General features: G+C 62.0%; 6 protein-coding genes across 6 annotated transcripts; 4 read left to right on the forward strand and 2 right to left on the reverse strand.

Annotated features, from left to right (window-relative positions):
- Positions 1-277: 277 nt before the first annotated feature.
- Positions 278-1,197, forward strand: UBE2C (ubiquitin conjugating enzyme E2 C; the record flags this gene model as incomplete). Its single annotated transcript, XM_079543498.1, has 6 exons — positions 278-378; positions 462-489; positions 555-641; positions 725-929; positions 996-1,055; positions 1,139-1,197. The coding sequence occupies 6 exons, from the start codon at positions 278-280 to the stop codon at positions 1,195-1,197; spliced, it is 540 nt and encodes a 179-aa protein (XP_079399624.1).
- Positions 1,198-2,907: 1,710 nt separating this feature from the next.
- Positions 2,908-3,898, reverse strand: TNNC2 (troponin C2, fast skeletal type). Its single transcript, XM_079543370.1, has 5 exons — positions 3,853-3,898; positions 3,630-3,773; positions 3,442-3,556; positions 3,230-3,366; positions 2,908-3,139 (listed from the first exon to the last, which is right to left on the reverse strand). The coding sequence occupies exons 1-5, from the start codon at positions 3,860-3,862 to the stop codon at positions 3,108-3,110; spliced, it is 438 nt and encodes a 145-aa protein (XP_079399496.1). The 5' UTR covers positions 3,863-3,898; the 3' UTR covers positions 2,908-3,107.
- Positions 3,899-6,394: 2,496 nt separating this feature from the next.
- On the forward strand, positions 6,395-7,817 carry SNX21 (sorting nexin family member 21; the record flags this gene model as incomplete). The annotated part of the gene is made up of 2 exons (XM_079543196.1): positions 6,395-6,865; positions 7,146-7,817. 2 exons carry the CDS (start codon positions 6,395-6,397, stop codon positions 7,815-7,817), a joined length of 1,143 nt encoding a protein of 380 aa, XP_079399322.1.
- An 815-nt stretch (positions 7,818-8,632) lies between these two features.
- ACOT8 (acyl-CoA thioesterase 8) lies at positions 8,633-11,111 on the reverse strand (the record flags this gene model as incomplete). The annotated part of the gene is made up of 6 exons (XM_079543260.1): positions 8,633-8,996; positions 9,083-9,274; positions 9,643-9,800; positions 10,048-10,273; positions 10,492-10,628; positions 10,702-11,111. The coding sequence occupies 6 exons, from the start codon at positions 11,109-11,111 to the stop codon at positions 8,878-8,880; spliced, it is 1,242 nt and encodes a 413-aa protein (XP_079399386.1). The 3' UTR covers positions 8,633-8,877.
- On the forward strand, positions 11,110-13,967 carry ZSWIM3 (zinc finger SWIM-type containing 3; the record flags this gene model as incomplete). Its single annotated transcript, XM_079543501.1, has 2 exons — positions 11,110-11,264; positions 12,071-13,967. The coding sequence occupies 2 exons, from the start codon at positions 11,110-11,112 to the stop codon at positions 13,965-13,967; spliced, it is 2,052 nt and encodes a 683-aa protein (XP_079399627.1).
- A 161-nt stretch (positions 13,968-14,128) lies between these two features.
- Positions 14,129-15,742, forward strand: ZSWIM1 (zinc finger SWIM-type containing 1; the record flags this gene model as incomplete). The annotated part of the gene is made up of 1 exon (XM_079543578.1): positions 14,129-15,742. The coding sequence occupies one exon, from the start codon at positions 14,129-14,131 to the stop codon at positions 15,740-15,742; it is 1,614 nt and encodes a 537-aa protein (XP_079399704.1).
- Between the last annotated feature and the right edge of the window lie 1,106 nt (positions 15,743-16,848).

Genomic DNA, 16,848 nt, shown 5'->3' on the forward strand with positions numbered 1-16,848 from the left:
GCTGTCCCGCCTCTTCCGGGTCCACCCGCCGTTTCCGTAGCAGCCGCGTTCTTGGCTGTGTCCGATTGGCTGGCGGGAGCGGAAGTGCGCGCTGATTGGTGGAGGCGTCGCGAGTTTGAAACATTCAAACGGAGTGCGGGAGCGGGGGCGGAACGGAAGGCAGGGGAAGCGGGGCCGGGACCCGGGATCGAAGCTGAGCCGCACCGGGAGCGGGCCGAGCCGAGTCCAGCCTAGCAAGACACCGAGCGAGAGCACGAGGGAGCGGCCCGGAACCGCCATGGCCTCGCAGAACACCGACCCCGCCGCCGTGTCCAGCGCCGCCGCCCGCAAAGGGGCCGAGGCGGGAGCCACGGCCGCCCGCGGCTCCGTGGGGAAGAGGTGAGGCCGGGCCGAGGGCCGGAGGCGGTTGGGCTGCCCCGCCCGCGGTTGCCGGTGCGACCCGTAACGCGTTGTCCCCGCAGGCTGCAGCAGGAGCTGGTGGCGCTGATGGTGAGTGGGACAGGGGGCAGAGGGGCGGTGCGGGCCGGGCCGGCGCTGATGGCGCTGCCTCGCAGATGTCCGGCGACAAAGGCATCTCCGCCTTCCCCGAGTCCGATAACCTCTTCCGCTGGATCGGCACCATCGACGGCGCGGCGGGCACGGTGAGACCCCGCGCGGCACCGCACGACGCGCCCCCCCCCCCCTCTCCCTCCCGGTCCCCCACCCCGCTAACTGCCGCCCGCAGGCCTACGAGGAGCTGCGCTATAAACTGTCCTTGGAGTTCCCCAGCGGATATCCCTACACCGCACCCACGGTGCGCTTCCTCACACCCTGTTACCACCCCAACGTGGACGCTCAGGGCAACATCTGCCTCGACATCCTGAAGGAGAAGTGGTCGGCGCTGTATGACGTGCGCACCATCCTGCTGTCCATCCAGAGCTTGCTGGCAGGTGGGTGTGCTGGGCGTGGGGGCCGTGGACACCTCTGACCCATCCTGACCCTGCCCTTGTCCCCAGAGCCCAACATTGACAGCCCGTTGAACACGCATGCTGCAGAGCTGTGGAAGAACCAGGCTGGTGAGTGTCCTGAGGATCCTCCTCGAGCTGTGCAGTGGCACAGCCCTGGCTCCAACCTCAGCCTCCATCTCCTTTCCCTACAGCCTACAAGAAGTACCTGCGGGAGATGTACAGCAAGCAGGCTAAGAGCCAGGAGACCTGACCCCCCACCACACCACCCCCTTGCCCCTGTCTGCTGCGCCTTTCTGTATTATAGGCTGTTTTTAACTTAATTCTGGAGTGCGACCTACGGTTAATGTATAAATAAATACACATCTATAGGTTCTTCCATCTGCTTACATGCATTGCACAGATGGGTTACCTGCAATGCTGTGTTAGGGGGACTACAGGGTAGATGGAAGGGATGGAAGGACGCAAATACACATCAGGTAGTGTGGGGCTTTATTACTGCCCTGCAGGAGAAGCTCTCGGGGCACATGGGGTCCCATCCTCCTGAGCCAAGTCAGCCCTGCATTTCCCGCCTGCAGCTCACAGCACCCTGCAGCAAGACCCAGTGCTAGGCCCTGGCCTGCAGGACACGGGGGCTGTGCCCTCTCCTGGCCCCACCACATGCATGGATTCCACTGTCCATAGTGGGATGTTGGCCGTGCTCTCCATCTCCACCAGCATTGCCTTCACCTGCTCCATCTCCTCCTCCAGGCATGGGGGGGCTGGGGGCAGCTCAGGACTCCCACCTCGCCACCCCCCCAGCCCAGTGCGCAGTGGGGTCACACCACCCACCCCTGGGGAGAAGATGCTGCAGAGGTGGTGGGCGCAGCACAGGTCCTGCAGGAAAAGCTCCAGGGCAGAGAGGAAGAGCACCCACAGCCGCTCCAGCTCTCGCCGCTCCTGAGGGCCCGCTGCCTGCCGCAGCCACGCCAGCAGTGCGCTCTGCAGCCCTGCAGGATGGAGATGCTGAGTGTGCTGCGGCCCCTCTGCTCAGTCCCTGTTCTGCCCACTGCATGGACCCTTACCGACACTGAGCTCCCGCACCTCCGCGCTCCTCCTGTGCCGCTCCTCGCGCAGCTGGGGGCCATCAGCGCTGCTCCCCAATTGCAGCACCAGCTGTCGGTGCCCCGCCGCTGCCTTGCAGAGCGCAGTCTGGGTGGCCATGCACACCCGCCATGCCCTGCAGCCAGAAGCAGCCCCTCGCCCTGGTGCCATCCTGTGCCATAAGGACTCAGCTTCTCGCTGGTTCTGCAGGACGGGGATGGGTCCTGAGCCGGGGTCCTGCACAGTGCCTGTCCCGTTGCTCCCACAGGCACTGGTGTTCCCTGGACCTGTGAGCCCTGGCCCTGAGATGTTCTGCTCTTGGCGCCCCTGTGGCTGTGCTCCTCCCCAGTTGCAGAGGCTGCACGGAGAAGCAAGTCTCCAGGGAGAGCTGGCACAGACCAGGCTGGCTTTTCCAGCATTGCCTTAATGCATGCGCAGAGGGGTGGCTGCTGTCTTGGGGGGGGGAGCAGCAGCCCCCCTACTTTATTTGATAGGATACCCCATCCTTTCCATCAGAACCCTGCAGCAATGCTTGTCCCCCTTCTCCCCCCTTTTCCCCCCTTTCCCTTTCCAAAATCCAGTGTCGTCACACATCCTGCCAAGAGTGAGCAGAAGCAACTTCCCAGTGCTGCCTGCTGGGACCATGGGAGGACACGGCTGTGCTCCCTGCTGCTGCTGTCGTGGGAAGCGAGTGCTCTTGATGGAAACTCTGAGCTCAGCGCTGGCTGGCGCCCACCCAGCAGCCCATGGGAACCGCTGCTCACACGCTCGCAGGTCAGGCTGGTTGGTACAGGCTATGGCACGGCATTGCGCGCTCCCCCATGTCCCCCTGCATGGGGCACAGTGCCACAGCCCCCCCAGGCACTCCCATACTGGCAGCTCAGCCTTTCCCCTTTTAATGAGGCTCATCCATAAACCACATCTGTCAGAGTCAAGGAAAAGCTCAGCCGCCGGCCGAGGGGCACAAGCTGCTGCAGGGCTCCAGCGGGTGAGCAGCGAGGCCAGGTGCTGCAGCGGGGCCACTCCTGGGCAGAGGAGCAGGGCTGGCTGCCGCAGCCGGCCCAAGGAATGTCTGATCCCTTACTGCACGCCCTCCATCATCTTCAGGAACTCTGCAAGAAAGCGGCACCATCAGACCCAGCTGTGCCAGACACGCAGCCCAAAGGGGCTGAGCAAGCTGCAGGGTCAGGGCTGCCGCTCACCATCGAAGTCAATGCGGCCATCATTGTTCTTGTCTGAATCCTTCATGAGGTCTTCTATTTCCTCCTCGGTGACGTGCTCCCCGGTGGCCCTGAGAATCTCACCCAGCTCCTCGATGTCGATGAACCCATCGGCGTTCCTGTGGGAGAGTAGCAGCAGGATGCGGCCCTGCTCGCCACCAAGGACAGGTGCCAGCAGGCACTGCCCCCCTCACCTGTCGAAGATGCGGAAGCAGTTGGCCAGCTCCTCCTCAGACTTGCCCTTGGCATCCTCTTTCATCTGGCGCACCATCATCACCAGGAACTCCTCGAAGTCGATGGTGCCGCTGCCTGTGGGGAGGGAGCGCGATGCGGGTCAGGCTGTGCACTCAAGCCACCCACCGCCCCCATGGAAGCTGCTCACCGTCCTCGTCCACCTCCTCGATGATGGCATCCAGCTCTTCCTTGGTGGGGTTCTGGCCCAGCATCCTCATCACCGTGCCCAACTCCTTGGTGCTGATGTCCCCACCACCGTCCGCATCAAACATGTCGAAGGCAGCTTTGAACTCTGCAGGGAAGACTGGTCAGTGCTGGGACTCAGGCAATGGCGTGGGTCAGGATGGGGCCCCGCTGCTCTCCCTGCTCACCAGCGATCATCTCCTCGCTGAGGAAGGCACGGGCCTCCGCCTGCTGGTCCGTCTGTAAGGCACAGGGAGAAGGGGTCAGTTCCTGCCCCATGCACCCCTGCCCTGCCAGCACAGCCCCTGCCCAGGGTCAGCAGCATAAAGGTGTCTGCAGCAGTATCTGGCACAGTGCAAAGCCTCAGCCTCCCGGCACAGCCGCAAAGCCTTTGTCCAGCTCAGCTCTACAGCACGTGGCTGTTCCCTGAGTGAGCCAAGGCCTCAGACAGCCCTGCAGCTCAGCTGCCCCAAGCCCCATGCAGCCGCCCACCGGGGGTCCATGACGCAGGGGCCGCCATGCTGCCTTGGCATCCCAGGCACGCGACACTATTTTTGAACTCTCCTCAACTCCCCTTATAGGGAGCAGTGCTGAGCGGGCACCTGTTTGCCCCGGATCGAGTTTCTCCTGGAGGCGAGGGCTGTCTGGGGCCACAGAGGTGTCGCATGACCCAGCGCTTGGCTTTCAGCGCCTTCGCATAGCCCAGATCCAGCTCTGATCACCCCATGCACCAGTTACTTCCAGGCAGCCGTGCAATCCCTCCCTGAGGCATGTCTCATAGGGGTACGCGTCCCATAGGGGGCTATACGCCATGGGGAACATGTCCATGTCCCGCTGCCCCCACGTCCCTTCTGCCTTCTGCCACAGCCAGCCTGCAGGAATCGTCCCTCTGCCATCGCCCCATAGAGGTGCCTGGCAGCCCCACATCACGGTGCCCAACACCTCTGGCCCAGCCACGGTTCACCCCAGCACCACTGGAGCACTTACCATCGACGCCATCTCTGCTGCTCTCCTCCCGCAGGGAGTCACCACCTCCTGCACCAGCAGCCCCCAGACACTCCTTGGCTCCCCAATTTGTAGTGTCCTCGTGCCCCCAGCCGTTGGCCCCCAGCCCCAGCAGCCTATCAGCTCCCTGGTGGAAATCCGGCCCCGCTCATTGGCACCAGGCTCATTTTACCTAATTTAGCCAAAGCGTTATTGGCCAAGAGCAGGGGATTAAACGTGGGTCTGAAGTCGGGATAGAAATTCAAGCCCTGCAGGGAGGGACACGGCCTCTTGGCAGGAGTGCGGCCCCTTCATCTACACCTCCTTGCACCAGGACAGCTCAGCATGGAGAGGGTTAAAAATAGCCCTGAATAGCATCATCCCAACACCAGGACTGGGCTCCCCCCATGTCGGGCCAGCAGTACGGACAGAGCCGGACAGCAATGCCTGCACCACTGCTAACCCCACAGCACAGACTGGGGCAGGCGGGCAGCGCTGGGGCCGTGCCCCCTCCCTCACCCCTCAGTACCCGGCTGCTTTGGCTGTGCCCAAACCATCGGCCCCTCCTTTCACCCCTTATTTCTGCTCTGGAGGGGCTGAGGCAAAGCAGCAGCCCCCAGCCCCAGAGCAGCACTGGCTGTGAGCTGCAGGTGGATGAGGAGCAGGGTCCTACAGTGGGACCTGGCCTTGCAGTGACTTCCCACTTTGCTGGCAGCCGCCGCCTGGGCCTGGCAGGGCCAGAAGTGTCACGTCTGCTCCGTGACTCTGGGAGAGTGGGAATGATGCCCATGGCCTCCTCAAAAGCGCGGCACAGCTGTGTCTCTGCCAGGCCAATGGCCGTGGGACTGGCTGGCCAAGTGGCCCACGGCCCTTGTGCCCTGTGCGGCTCTTCAGAAGGGCTTTGGGGCTGCAGCAGGACTGTCGGTCTGCAGGATCCTGTGCTGGGGCAGCTCTGAGGCACCCCATGGATGGGGCAGCACAGCACAGCGAGGAGCAAGGACAGAGTGATGGCAGCAGATGGATCATTCCTCGATATTAATAGACATTCCCAAGAAAGCAGCAAGGACAGAGTGGGTATGGCACTAAATAAGGGCGGTGAGTGCCCGGCACCGGCCATGGCTGCAGCCCAGGAGCAGGAGCGTGTGGCGAGGCTGAGGAGGGCAGGGGTGATGGGTGAGGGTGCCGGGTATTGGGATGTCGTGGTGTTGGGATGTCGTGGTGTTGGGATGTCGTGGTGTTGGGATGTCGTGGTGTTGGGGCGCTGCGGTGTTGGGGTACCGAGGTGTCAGGGCGCCGTGGCAGCGCAGGGTGGTGGCAATCAGGGAGCTGTGCCCAGGAACAGGGCAGGGGCTGTGCGGGCAGCGAGAAAGCCGGACCGCGCCGTGCCGAGCCGCGCTACTCCGTGCCGGGACGTGACAGCCCCGCCGCGATCCGGGTTCCCAGCGGAGGCGGAGCCGCGCAGGGAGGATCCCGGGACGAGCAGCGGCGGAGCGGCCATCGCTCGGCACCGCCCGGCGCGGCGCGGCCCGGCACAGCGCGGTACGGTACGGTGCGTAACGCCCACCGCGGCAGCGGGGCTGCTCCTGGGGCAGCGGGGCTGAGGGTGCGCCCGGCTCGGGGGGGCCGGAGGGTCCCGGCCGGGAGCGGGGCCGTCCCGGTGCGGGGTCCCGCGCTGCCCCCCCTCCCGTGCCCGTCCCGTTGTCGGGGCGGCCGGGGCTGACCCGTCGCCGCAGCCGCACCGCGGGGATGGCCGCCCGCATCCTGCACCGCCTGCGGCACGCGTTGGGCGCGGAGGGCGCCCGGGAGGAGCGGACACACGACGGCGTTGAGGCCGAGGACTGCCCCGAGAGCTCGGAGCTGGAGGACGACACCGAAGGGCTGTCCACACGCCTCAGCGGCACCCTGAGCTTCAGCGGGCACGAGGAGGAGGAGGAGGAGGAGGAGGAGGGCGGCGGCGGCGGCGAGGAGCTGCAGGCGGGGGATGCCGCGCAGGACGGAGGCAGGTGCTGGGATGGGTGCCCTGGACTCCCGCCGCCCCGGCGCCCGCTGAGCCCTTCTCCCCGCACAGAGTGGGGCCCGGCGGCGCGGCCCGGCAGCCTGCTGACCCGGCAGCTGCAGGAGCTGTGGCGGCGGTCGCGGAGCAGCTTCGTACCGCAGCGGCTGCTCTTCGAGGTCACCAGCGCCAGCGTGGTCAGCGAGCGCTCCTCCAAGTACGTGGTGAGTGCGCCCGCGGGGCCGCAGCGGCGGGTGGGGGTCCGGGCGGGCAGGCGGGCGCTCACCTCTCTCTGTCTCTCCCCGTGCTGCTCTGATGGTGCTGCGGCTCAGATGAGCCTCAGGTAACTACGGCCCGCAGCTCCGCCGTGTGAATGCCGCCCTTGGGGCACGGCGTGCCCGTCCCTTCATCTCCTTTGCTGCTGTGCACTCGGTTCAGCCCCGGCCCCACGAGGGGCCGCATCCCCCAGCACAGCACCTCCCGACCCCCGTTCCCTGCCCGCAGCTCTACACCATCTACCTGATCCGCTCGGGGCACTTGGACAAGGCTCCCGCCGCCATCTCCCGTCGCTACTCGGACTTCGAGCGGCTGAACCGCCGCCTGCGCGGCCGCTTTGGCTGCGACATGGCGGGCATCGCCTTCCCCAGGAAGAGGCTGCGGCGCAACTTTACGGCCGAGACCATCGCCAAGCGGAGCCGAGCCTTCGAGCAGTTCCTGTCCCACCTGCACTCCATCGCCGAGATCCGCCGCTCCCCCGAGTTCCTTGAATTCTTCTTCCTGCAGGACCTGCGCGCCGCCCAGCGCCTCACCTGCACCGGCATGTACCGCGAGGCTCTGGCCACCTGGGCCAATGCCTACCGGCTGCAGGACCGCCTGGGGGTGTGCGGCTCTGGCCGCTTCCTCCTGACGCTGGCCGGGTTGGTCGTCTGCCACCAGGAGTTGGACCAGCTGGGTGAAGCCCACGGCTGCTGCGAACAGGCGCTGCAGCTGCTGGAGGCCCAGGACAGCCACCCACTGCTGGGGCCCTTCCTCCAGGCTCACGTCCACCTGGCCTGGAAAGTGGGCAAGGACAAGCGGCGGTCGGAAGCCCGGCTGCAGGGCCTGCAGGAGGCCGGCGTGCCCTTGCAGCAGCAGCCCAGCCTGAAGGAGTGTCTCATCAAGGAACCTCTGGAGTGAGGCTAGGGGCCGTGGGGTGCAGACAGTTTGCGCTCAGGGGCGGGAGAGGGAGCAGAGAGGGTTGGGATGGGGCACAGAGGCAGAGTTGTGATGGCACAGTCTGTACGTGGTGGCTGGGATCAGGGTTGGCCCCTCCAGGAGCTCTCTCTTGAAAATGCACTTTCTATATCAGTTTTTCCACCTGTGCTGGGTGCTTGCTGCTCACACTACCTGTCAGGAGCCACCTGCTCCTTGGGGTTCTCAAGACAGACAGGACTTTAGCTGAGACACACTGGCACTGCATTAAAGGGACAGAAAGGCTTCCAGCCAGGAATTTCCAATAACAGAAAATAAAAAGGACTTTAATAAAGCCGTGACAGGAGAAAGAACAGGGGTTCCTGCAGTATCTGTGTAGCTTCACTTCCCCCTGAGGCACCGCACAAAGACACCCACCAGCAGGAAGACCTTGCACTTCCCAAACCAGGAGGTGGGAACGGCCGTGTTCTTCCCTTTCTTTGTGGCTGCTGTGCTCTCCTCTCCAGCTCAGCTCCAAAGAGGAGACCAAGGTGCTAGCAGCAGCAGCAGCTTACCATAAGGGCACAAGGAGGTCAGCAGAAGTGAGAAGAGGAAGCCATGTGAGCGTTGCAGTAGCACTTTCTTCTCTGACCTGTGTGCTGCAGGGCACGGCCAGCCCCAAGTGTCCTGGTGCTGCCCTCTCCTCCCCTGCCACCAGAAGATCTGAGTTACACACAGTCACCCAAAGTTGAGGGGACAAAGTCCAGGATACAGAGCTCAGCTGCTCACGTGATAGCTTTATTTACTGTGGGTGAAGAGTGGCTCAGCATAGCGCGCCATTACGCTGCGCAGCTGGCAATCGACAGCAGTAACACTGCAGCCCGTGCAGAATCACCTCAGTGTTGAAGTGCTGGCACCAACACTTCCACCTGTGGGACTAAGCTGCTTCTCTTCTGCTGCTCCTTCTGCTGCTGCGCGGGGTCCTGCCTCTGCCACAGGTATTCTGGTGCAGGCTTCAACCCCAGCACAGGGAGCTTAGTCCAACTGCTGTATCTGGCTTCCTTGGCTAGAGTTTACTCTGGTTTGGGTTCTGCTCCACCCGGATGACTCCTTCCTGTGTGCAGGTGACAGCCAGGACCCCATCCCTGCGCCACAAGCGTCCGTGCACCAGCCCTCGGCACCCACCTGCAGAAAACGGCGTGAGACCGCAGCCCTGTGTGGGTTGCATCAGCCTTTGCCGTGTGGTGTCCGGGGAACCAGCCAAGACTCACCAGCCCAGGGGCTCTCGCACTCGTACAGCATCCAGTGGTCTGATCGGAAGGGCGCATGGAACCACATGGAGTGGTCGAGGGACACCATGAATTTGATTTTGTACTGACGATGAGGCAGTAGGGCCGTGCCCAGAAAGGCATAGTCAGAGATGTAGGCGGCCACACAGCAGTGCACCTTCATGTCAGTCTCTCCTGCAAAAAGCCAGTGTTCGCTCAGTGCCAGGTGACTGTGGGACACATCTGGACACGGTAGGCGATGTAAAGCTCCAACAGCTGTGCGTCCCCAAGGTCAGCTGTGAGCCCAGCAGCACTGCGGCACTACTTCAGACCTTCAGCCCTTGCTATGGCCCAGGCTGAAGGCTGCAGGACTGAATACAGCAAATGGGCATTGCCTCACACCCTGGCCCCCTGCCCTTACTTCGGTCCTGAAACCCCCAAATTTCCCCCAGCCTTAGGGCATAGGGACCACAAGTCTCCCAGCCCTCTGTCATGAGTGTGAGAGCTTGAGCCCCAGCCCTGGATTTGTGTGGCAGCCAAAGGTCCCTCCAGGCAGTACCCACCTATGTAGCCTCGGGCTCGCACCCAGAAGAACTGCTTTGCCTCCTGTGGCTCTGTGCAGAGTATATCTGGTGGGTTCACAGGTTTGATATCAATCGGCACATCTTCAGCTTGGATCCTGTTGAGATGCTTTCTGTATCTCTCTGCCAAGTTAGGATTCCTTGAGACCAATATGGAGAAGCAAAATCAATGCCCAGTACCCATGGAAGGCAGTGTCAGCCCAGGGCCACAGGGAAAAGCAGGAGGGCACAGCTGCTGCTGCCTGCCTCTACTTCCTTTGCAGGTGCATGTGGGGACTCCTTGGGTTATCACTGCAATCCTTTCCCATCTGCTTCTGTCCCTGTGCCTCCCTAAGCCCCAGCACAGAGCAGGGAGCCCCCAGGGTATGCCCTTTCCACTCCACTCACTGCAGGAACTTCTCAACGAGCTCCTCCTGTGTCAGCAGCTCCTCAGGGGGCGGCACGGTGGGCATGGTGAACTGGTGCTGCACAGGACTCTGCTGGGCCAGCTGGAAGGAGGCCTGGCAGATGAAGATAGGCTTCCCATGCTGAATGGCCTTCACAGAGCGGACGGAGAAGCTCTTTCCAGTACGGGTCCGCTCCACCTCGTACAACACCGGCACCTTGGGGTCCCCTGGGTGGATGGGAGCCTTTGGCCGCAGGACAGCCATGCACCACAGAGGGCCCCGATCCGCGCTGGCAGAAAGCCGGGGCCGGGCAGAGGAAGCACTGCTCCGCTGCGGCAGGCACGGAATGACGGCCCCGGTCCCGGCCCCCCCCCCCCCATCTCCCAGATCCGCCCACCCGGCCCCGGTATCCGTGTGCCGCCCGAGCCCCGCGGCGCGGTCCCACCTGCGCGCACGAAGTAGCAGTGCAGCGAGTGGGCCTGGAGGTCACGGCTGACGGCGCGGGCGGCTGCCACCAGGGCCTGGCCCACGATCTGCCCGCCGAAAAGGCGCCTCGTCACGGGCACCCAGTGGTGCTGACCCCTAACGGGAGAATGGCGGCTGCCGTCAGTGCGGCGGACAGCGCGGCGGGACGGGCGGGCGGAGCACCGCGCACCTGAAGAGGTCGACCTCGAGGCGCTCCAGGTTGAGCACGCTGGTGATCAGCACGCTCCGCAGGTCCCCGGCCGCTGCCAGCCGCTTCAGACCCGAGCCCGAGGCCGCAGCCCCGGCATCGCCCGGCTCCGCCATCTCCGCCGCGACCCGGAACCGGCACTGCCTGCAGCCACATCCGGCAGCCGCTCGGAGCAGCAGGAAGTCCCGCCCACACGGCTGGAGGCGGGAGCCACCAACTGATTGGGTTCTCGAGTCGTCAATCGCTGGACTGGCGGCAGAAAACGTTGCGCTGGTTGGTCGGCCTCCCGCCAGTTGGGAAAGAACGGCTGTGATTGGTCGAACGGCGGGCGGGGCGGTGCCCCATCGGGTTGATAAGGGCCGGCAGGCTGCCCGGCCCTCACATTTCGCCATGGAGCTCGGGGCGCGTTTCCGGACATACCGGGAGTTCAAGGAGTCCCTGTGCGCCTACCAGCAGGCCCACGGCTCCCACTATAGCCTGCGCAGCTGCACCTCGGTGCGCTTCCACAACCGGGAGCACGGCACGGCCGTTCGCGAGGATGTGATGTAAGGCGGCCGTCTCCCGGCGTCGTGTAGGCCTCGGCCCACCGGCAGCAGCACGTGCTGCTGAGCCTCTTCGCCCTCGCCCGTCCCCGGGCTGCGATCCCACGTGCACGTGGCAGGGCGGCCTGCCTGCAGGCCAGGTCACGGCGGCGGGGCGGTGCTGGTGCCGTCGCGGCCCTGCTGCTGTGAGGCTGAGCTGTGTTGCTGCCCTGACGCCCGCATGCACTCTCCGTGCTGTCCCCCGTGCAGCTCTCTGCACGGTCGTTGCTCAGCTCTGTTCTCTCTGCCCCTTGCGGTGAAACTTGCCTTTCTGGTATTTGAGATGATGCTGTTGTGGTGTTGCTAACTATCACTGTGGCCTTTTTCCACTGAAGTGGTATCTTAAGTGTTGGCATCCAATAATGTTCCCTGGCTGCTTTTAGCCCTTGTGTTGGAAAGGATTTATCTGGATTCCCTTTCATAGTGCTGAGTTCTGCAGGCCTTTGTTGTCTCTGCTGGGATCGGGCCCATGGATGTGCTCAGTCCTCCTTAGAACAGAACTTAATCCCATGTCTTAAAGCCTCTCTTGCCCTGCTCCTGTGGATACCGGGGTGTTTGGTGATGGTGGCTGTAACTCTTAGCTCCTTTGTTCCCACTGTTTGTGCTTATCCTGAGATTTCTGAGTAGACCAGCCTTGCACATCTGGTGGATGTATGTTTTTATGTTTGCTAATTGAATGTAGAGCTGACATGCTAGAGAAGTCAAAACTAAATGTTGAAAAACTAACAGCATCATTGCTCCCACCATTAACTTTTTCTCAACGTTTGCAGGTTCATGCAGGTGAAGTTTGGTTGTACCCGGACCCAAAAGTACAATAAGAAAAGGAAGAAGCAGCCCAATCTATGTCCAGCTTACTTCGTTTTGCAATATAATGAGGACATAGATCAACTGGTGATCAGTGAGCTATGTAGTGACCATGTACATGTGGACACAGAGTTTTTCCTGACCGGTGTTGGCATAACCAGAAGAGCCAACACCACACCAGATGGCGGCCCTGCAGTCAAGCTGTGCAGGCAGCAGGCAGAAGGGACCGAAAGCTCCAACGAGGTGGATGAGAATTTGCCTGAGGCTGAGCAAGTTGTGGATGGAGCATCCACCCTGTGCAGGGTTCCTGCACTCTCAGAGGCAGGGAAGGAAAATGATTCTCCCTCAGCAGCAGACAGAGTCACTGAAGTAGTGAAAAGCTGCCTGAATGCAGACAGCGGGGCACTGGCTTCACTTGATGTAGGCAGTGAGCAGGGGCTGGAGAGGCTCAACTTCCAGACCAGCAAGATGAAGAGCTTATTTACAAAGTTTCCTACCAGCCTTCTGTTGCACAGGGTACAGAGCCAGGGAGAACACGTTCTCTACGTGCTCTTAGTAGAGAGTAAAGAGCGAGTGGGGAAGATTGTGCACTGGTCAGTGCTGAAAGCTGACACAGGACAGAGCATCAGCAAAATGCTGGCTGTTTTCAAGGAGTTCAATCCTGAGTGGCGAAAGGTGAAGGTTGTTTTTGTGGACACGTCCTTCCCTCACAAAGCTGTCCTTCAGGAGCTCTTTCCTTTGGCTCAGGTGCTCCTTTCTGTCTACCACACTGTCCGACTGCTTGAGGAGAATGTGAATGCAGCAGAAATGCCACTTCCTGCCAAGCAAGAAATGAAGCTGGCCTTGAAGAATGCAGTATTTTCCACTTCGGCTGACAGTCTGGACACCCTGTCTCAGATGATGAAGAGTGTGGTTAATGCGGAGCTGTACGCCTACCTCCAGGCCAACTGGTTCTCCTGTGAGCTGCTGTGGTACATGCATACCAAGAAAGGTCTTCATTCGTGCAGTGCACACATTGACAGTCTGGATCTCGTCACACACCGGCTATCTGCTCTCTTTGGCCAGCACTCCTCCTTGGAGGCAAGCGTTCTCCATTTACTGGAGTGCGCAGAGTGTCTCGATTCCAAACCTCTGGAAAGCTCCAACTGGAGTCCCTTGTGCACCAAGGACTGTCAGAGAGGCTTCCAGGAGAAACCTGAAGCGCAGGTGCACGCCACCGCAGAACCAGATCCTCCTTTTGACTCACAGGTTCTCACTGAGCACCCCGAGCCTCCCAGGCAGACGGTGCCCAGCGTGGTGGTGGAGGGGCAGGCCTGCATGCTGGAGGAGCTGCGGGACTGCTCCACGGCGCAGGGCTACCAGCTGTGTGCCAACGAGTGGGAGGTGGTGCAGATGTCCACGCAGCTCATCAGCGCGGTGCCGGGCGGCGTGGAGGTGCGGCTGCTGGAAGACGCGCACCGGGTGAGCGACGACTGCCGCAGCTGCAGCTGCTACTTCCAGCACCGCTACCGTCTGCCCTGCCGCCACGTGCTGGCCGTGCTGCACGCCGAACGCAGGAGCGTGGAGAGCGGCATGGTGGGCCACCGCTGGCGGCGGAAATACGAGCAGCGCGCCGTGCCCGCGGAGCTGCCGGAGCACATGGATATCCCGGGGGAGGCGGAGGACCGGCGGGACCGGATCCAGGCGCTCAGCAAGGAGCTGGCCAACCTGCTGCTGCAGAGCGACGGGGCGCAACTGGAGGAGCGCAGCTCCGCGCTCAGGGCCATCGTGGACGCCTGGGCCGAGCAAGGTGGGGACAAGGAGCGCGGTGCGGAGGCGAGCCCGGACCTGGGGGTGAAGCAGGAGGCGGCGGGCGCGCCGTGAGCGGCCGCCGGGGCCGGGCGCGTTCCCGTGCGTCGGGCGCGCGGTGCCGCCTTCTCCGCGCGGGGGCGCTGTGGCGGTGCGTGCGTCGTGACGTCATCCGCGCGCCCGGCGCTGATTGGTCGCGTCGCGGGGCCGGGCGTGGCGCACATGGCGGTGCGGCCATGGCGGAGGACGCGGGGAGCGGCTGCCTGGTGTCCTACGAGCTGGACGCCGAGGGCCGCATGGCCTCCGTCAGCTTCCAGAGCGCCGAGATGGGCGCGCTGTTCGCTCGCTTCCCCCAGGCCCTGCTGGTGCACCGAGCCTGCGCCCCGAGCGGCCGGGCGCTGTACGTCTTCTTGGCGGACGGGCCGTGGCTGGCGGGGCGCGGGGCCGCGGGCAGGGTGGTGCACCTCGCAGTGCCCCGCGACGAGTCGGCACGCGGCTTGGCCCGCATGTGCGAGGCCTTCCGGGCGTTCAACCCCGCGTGGTGGCGCACCCGGGTGCTGCTGGTGGGCCCCGACCTCCCCGAGCCCGTGGCGCTGGGCCAAGCCTTCCCCGGGGCCGAGGTGCGCCTCTCAGCTTTCCATGTGTGCAAGCACCTGCAGGAGCAAATTCAGCGGCTGGGCCTGGAGCACCGGGCCGAGCAGCTGCTCCTCAGCACCCTGCACGGCACCATGTGCAGGGCCACGGAGAGCAAACGCAGGGAGATGCACCGCGTCCTGAGTGAGACGGTACCGCCAGACCTGCTGCCACGCTTCCACGCTCACTGGCTGCTCACCAATAAGATCTGGGCCACGCACGGGGAGAGAGGCTGCAAGAAGAGCTGTGACTATTTTATGGAGCTGGAGACCGTCACCCAGGGCATAAGCCAGGTTTTTAATGCTGAGCTCTTCCTGGAAACTTGCATTGCCTCGTTTGCAAAGTACTACCAGAAGTGTGTTTCTGAGACCCCTCCCAGTGATACTGTGTGCTCCACTGCCTGTCCTGATCACCGTGCAGCTTCCCAAACCTCACCCACCTCGAATTCCCCTCTGCAGCCCCTGGCACCATGTCAGGATCAGCCATCCCAGTGCTGTGTCCCGGACTCTCCCATGGCAACGGCAGCTCCTCAACTCCCAGTGGCCCTCCGCAGCCAGCCTGCACCTCCCCAGCCTCTCCTCCAGAGCGGGTCTGTGAGCACTTGCTCCTTGTACATTCCTTCATCTCCTGCAATTAAAGAGGAGGCTACAGAATATTCTGAGGGGGACAGCGATGAGGGGGTGAACCAAAAGGCTGAAGAACGTATCATGCGATCTTTGTCTGATATTTGCACAGAGTTTGCTGCCAGGCTGTGCCTGAGCGAGCTTGCAGTGGTTCAGAAGTCTGTACAGCTGATAGGCAGCAGCACAGATGCTGTCAACGTACAGATCCTTGAAGATGCTCACAAAGTGACTCAGGAAGGGCTGTGCCACTGCACATGCCACTTCAACCAGACGTTCCAGTTGCCCTGCCGGCACATCCAGGCTGTGCTGAACTTGGAGAGAAAGACCTTGCAGCCTGAGATGCTGGGGAGGCAGTGGCAGAAGGGACGTGACATCATCATCGAGAGCGCGCGAGGCAGTGCTGACCACCTCCTGGAGGACCTGGAGAGCCCTTGGGATGAGTCTCGGGACAAATTCGTGGCTGTGTCCTTGCTCACAGAAGAGGTCAGCCAGCTCCTCACCTGTTGTAGCACAGAGGAGTTTGAGCTCCGATGCAGCACGCTGCGAGCGCTGGCTGACAGCTGGATCGGGCCCTACATGCAGGTGAAACTCTAGTATGGGACAGTGAGCCAGGCGTGAGGCTGGCGCTGCTCGCAGCTCTGCCACATCCCTCCTGCTTTCATTGCTCCTTCATTCAGACTGCACCCCACGGGAGTTAGGGGCTGGCTGGGCCGCTTCGTGAGTGAGCATCCACTCCTGCATGGGGGAGCTGTGGAGCTGGTTTACAAATTCCCGACTGGACTGTGATGGGTAACAAGCTGCTGACCTAACAAGCAGGAAATGCATGGGGTGATCTGAGGGTGGCGTGGGGTAGGAAGTGATAGTTTAATAATGTGATAAAATTATTTGATCTTTGGCCAGCACCTTCAGGTCCTTCCAGCATCCAGCTGTGAGGGTATTGTGCAACAAAGCCAATAAATGCTCCTTTGTCACTTTGGAGCTGAGTGTGTTTCTGAGGCAATCCTTCCCTGCCAGAGGGCAGTGAGGCTGCTCACTTGGGCAGGGTTTTTAACATCTTTCCTTAGTTTTCAGGTCTAATTTCGTTGCCCGCTCATTAGGCGAGTGAGCCCGTGTGTTAAGGAGCAGCAGGACCTGAGGGTGGCGATCTCTGCTGCTGGCAGTGCTGCCTGTGTTGGGGCGTTTGTTTATCTGGTTGTGGCAGCTGCTCTTAATTATTCAGAAAATGGAACTGCCCTCCCTCATGCCTGCTGGGGGTCACGGCAGTACAAACAAGGCTTCTGCAAAGCACAGAGCAAATGCTTTGGGTGTGTGGGGTGGGGGAGGAAAAAACACTAAGAAGAACAAACACGCGATCACCCAAGCCTCTAGAAGCTGTCGTGCAGCTGGTGAGCTGCCAGCCCCCTCTCCAGCCCCTTGGCTGTGTGCTGGGGGATGTGCTGGGGACATCTGGTGAGGAGCAGAAAGCATCACAGACCTCTCTTGATCTCTGTAGTTCATTAGTGCTGTGTTTCCCACAGTTGGTGCTTCAGTAATGCTCAGATTTTAGAGTTGCCTGTTGCAGTAGAACTGCAGTGTGGTTGGGAATTTCCCCTCATTTGAAGGTTTCGTCATGCTGTACGATAATATCAAATCCCTCTGTCTAAATATAGTGTAGTGTTTCCTAAAACACCTTTCTGCAAGCTTAAAGCTGTATGTTCTGG

The sequence above is a fragment of the Tetrao urogallus genome (assembly GCF_951394365.1).
Source record: "Tetrao urogallus genome assembly, chromosome: 16".
Classification (NCBI taxonomy): domain Eukaryota; kingdom Metazoa; phylum Chordata; class Aves; order Galliformes; family Phasianidae; genus Tetrao; species Tetrao urogallus.

Bases quoted from the DNA above. Each gene is read 5' to 3' on its own strand.
- TNNC2 (XM_079543370.1), bottom strand. The intron at 3,557-3,629 runs GTGAGCAGCTTC...CCCTCCCCACAG, and splicing joins CGAGGAGGTGGACGAGGACG to GCAGCGGCACCATCGACTTC. The intron at 3,367-3,441 runs GTGAGGGGGGCA...ACTCTCCCACAG, and splicing joins TGCTTCCGCATCTTCGACAG to GAACGCCGATGGGTTCATCG.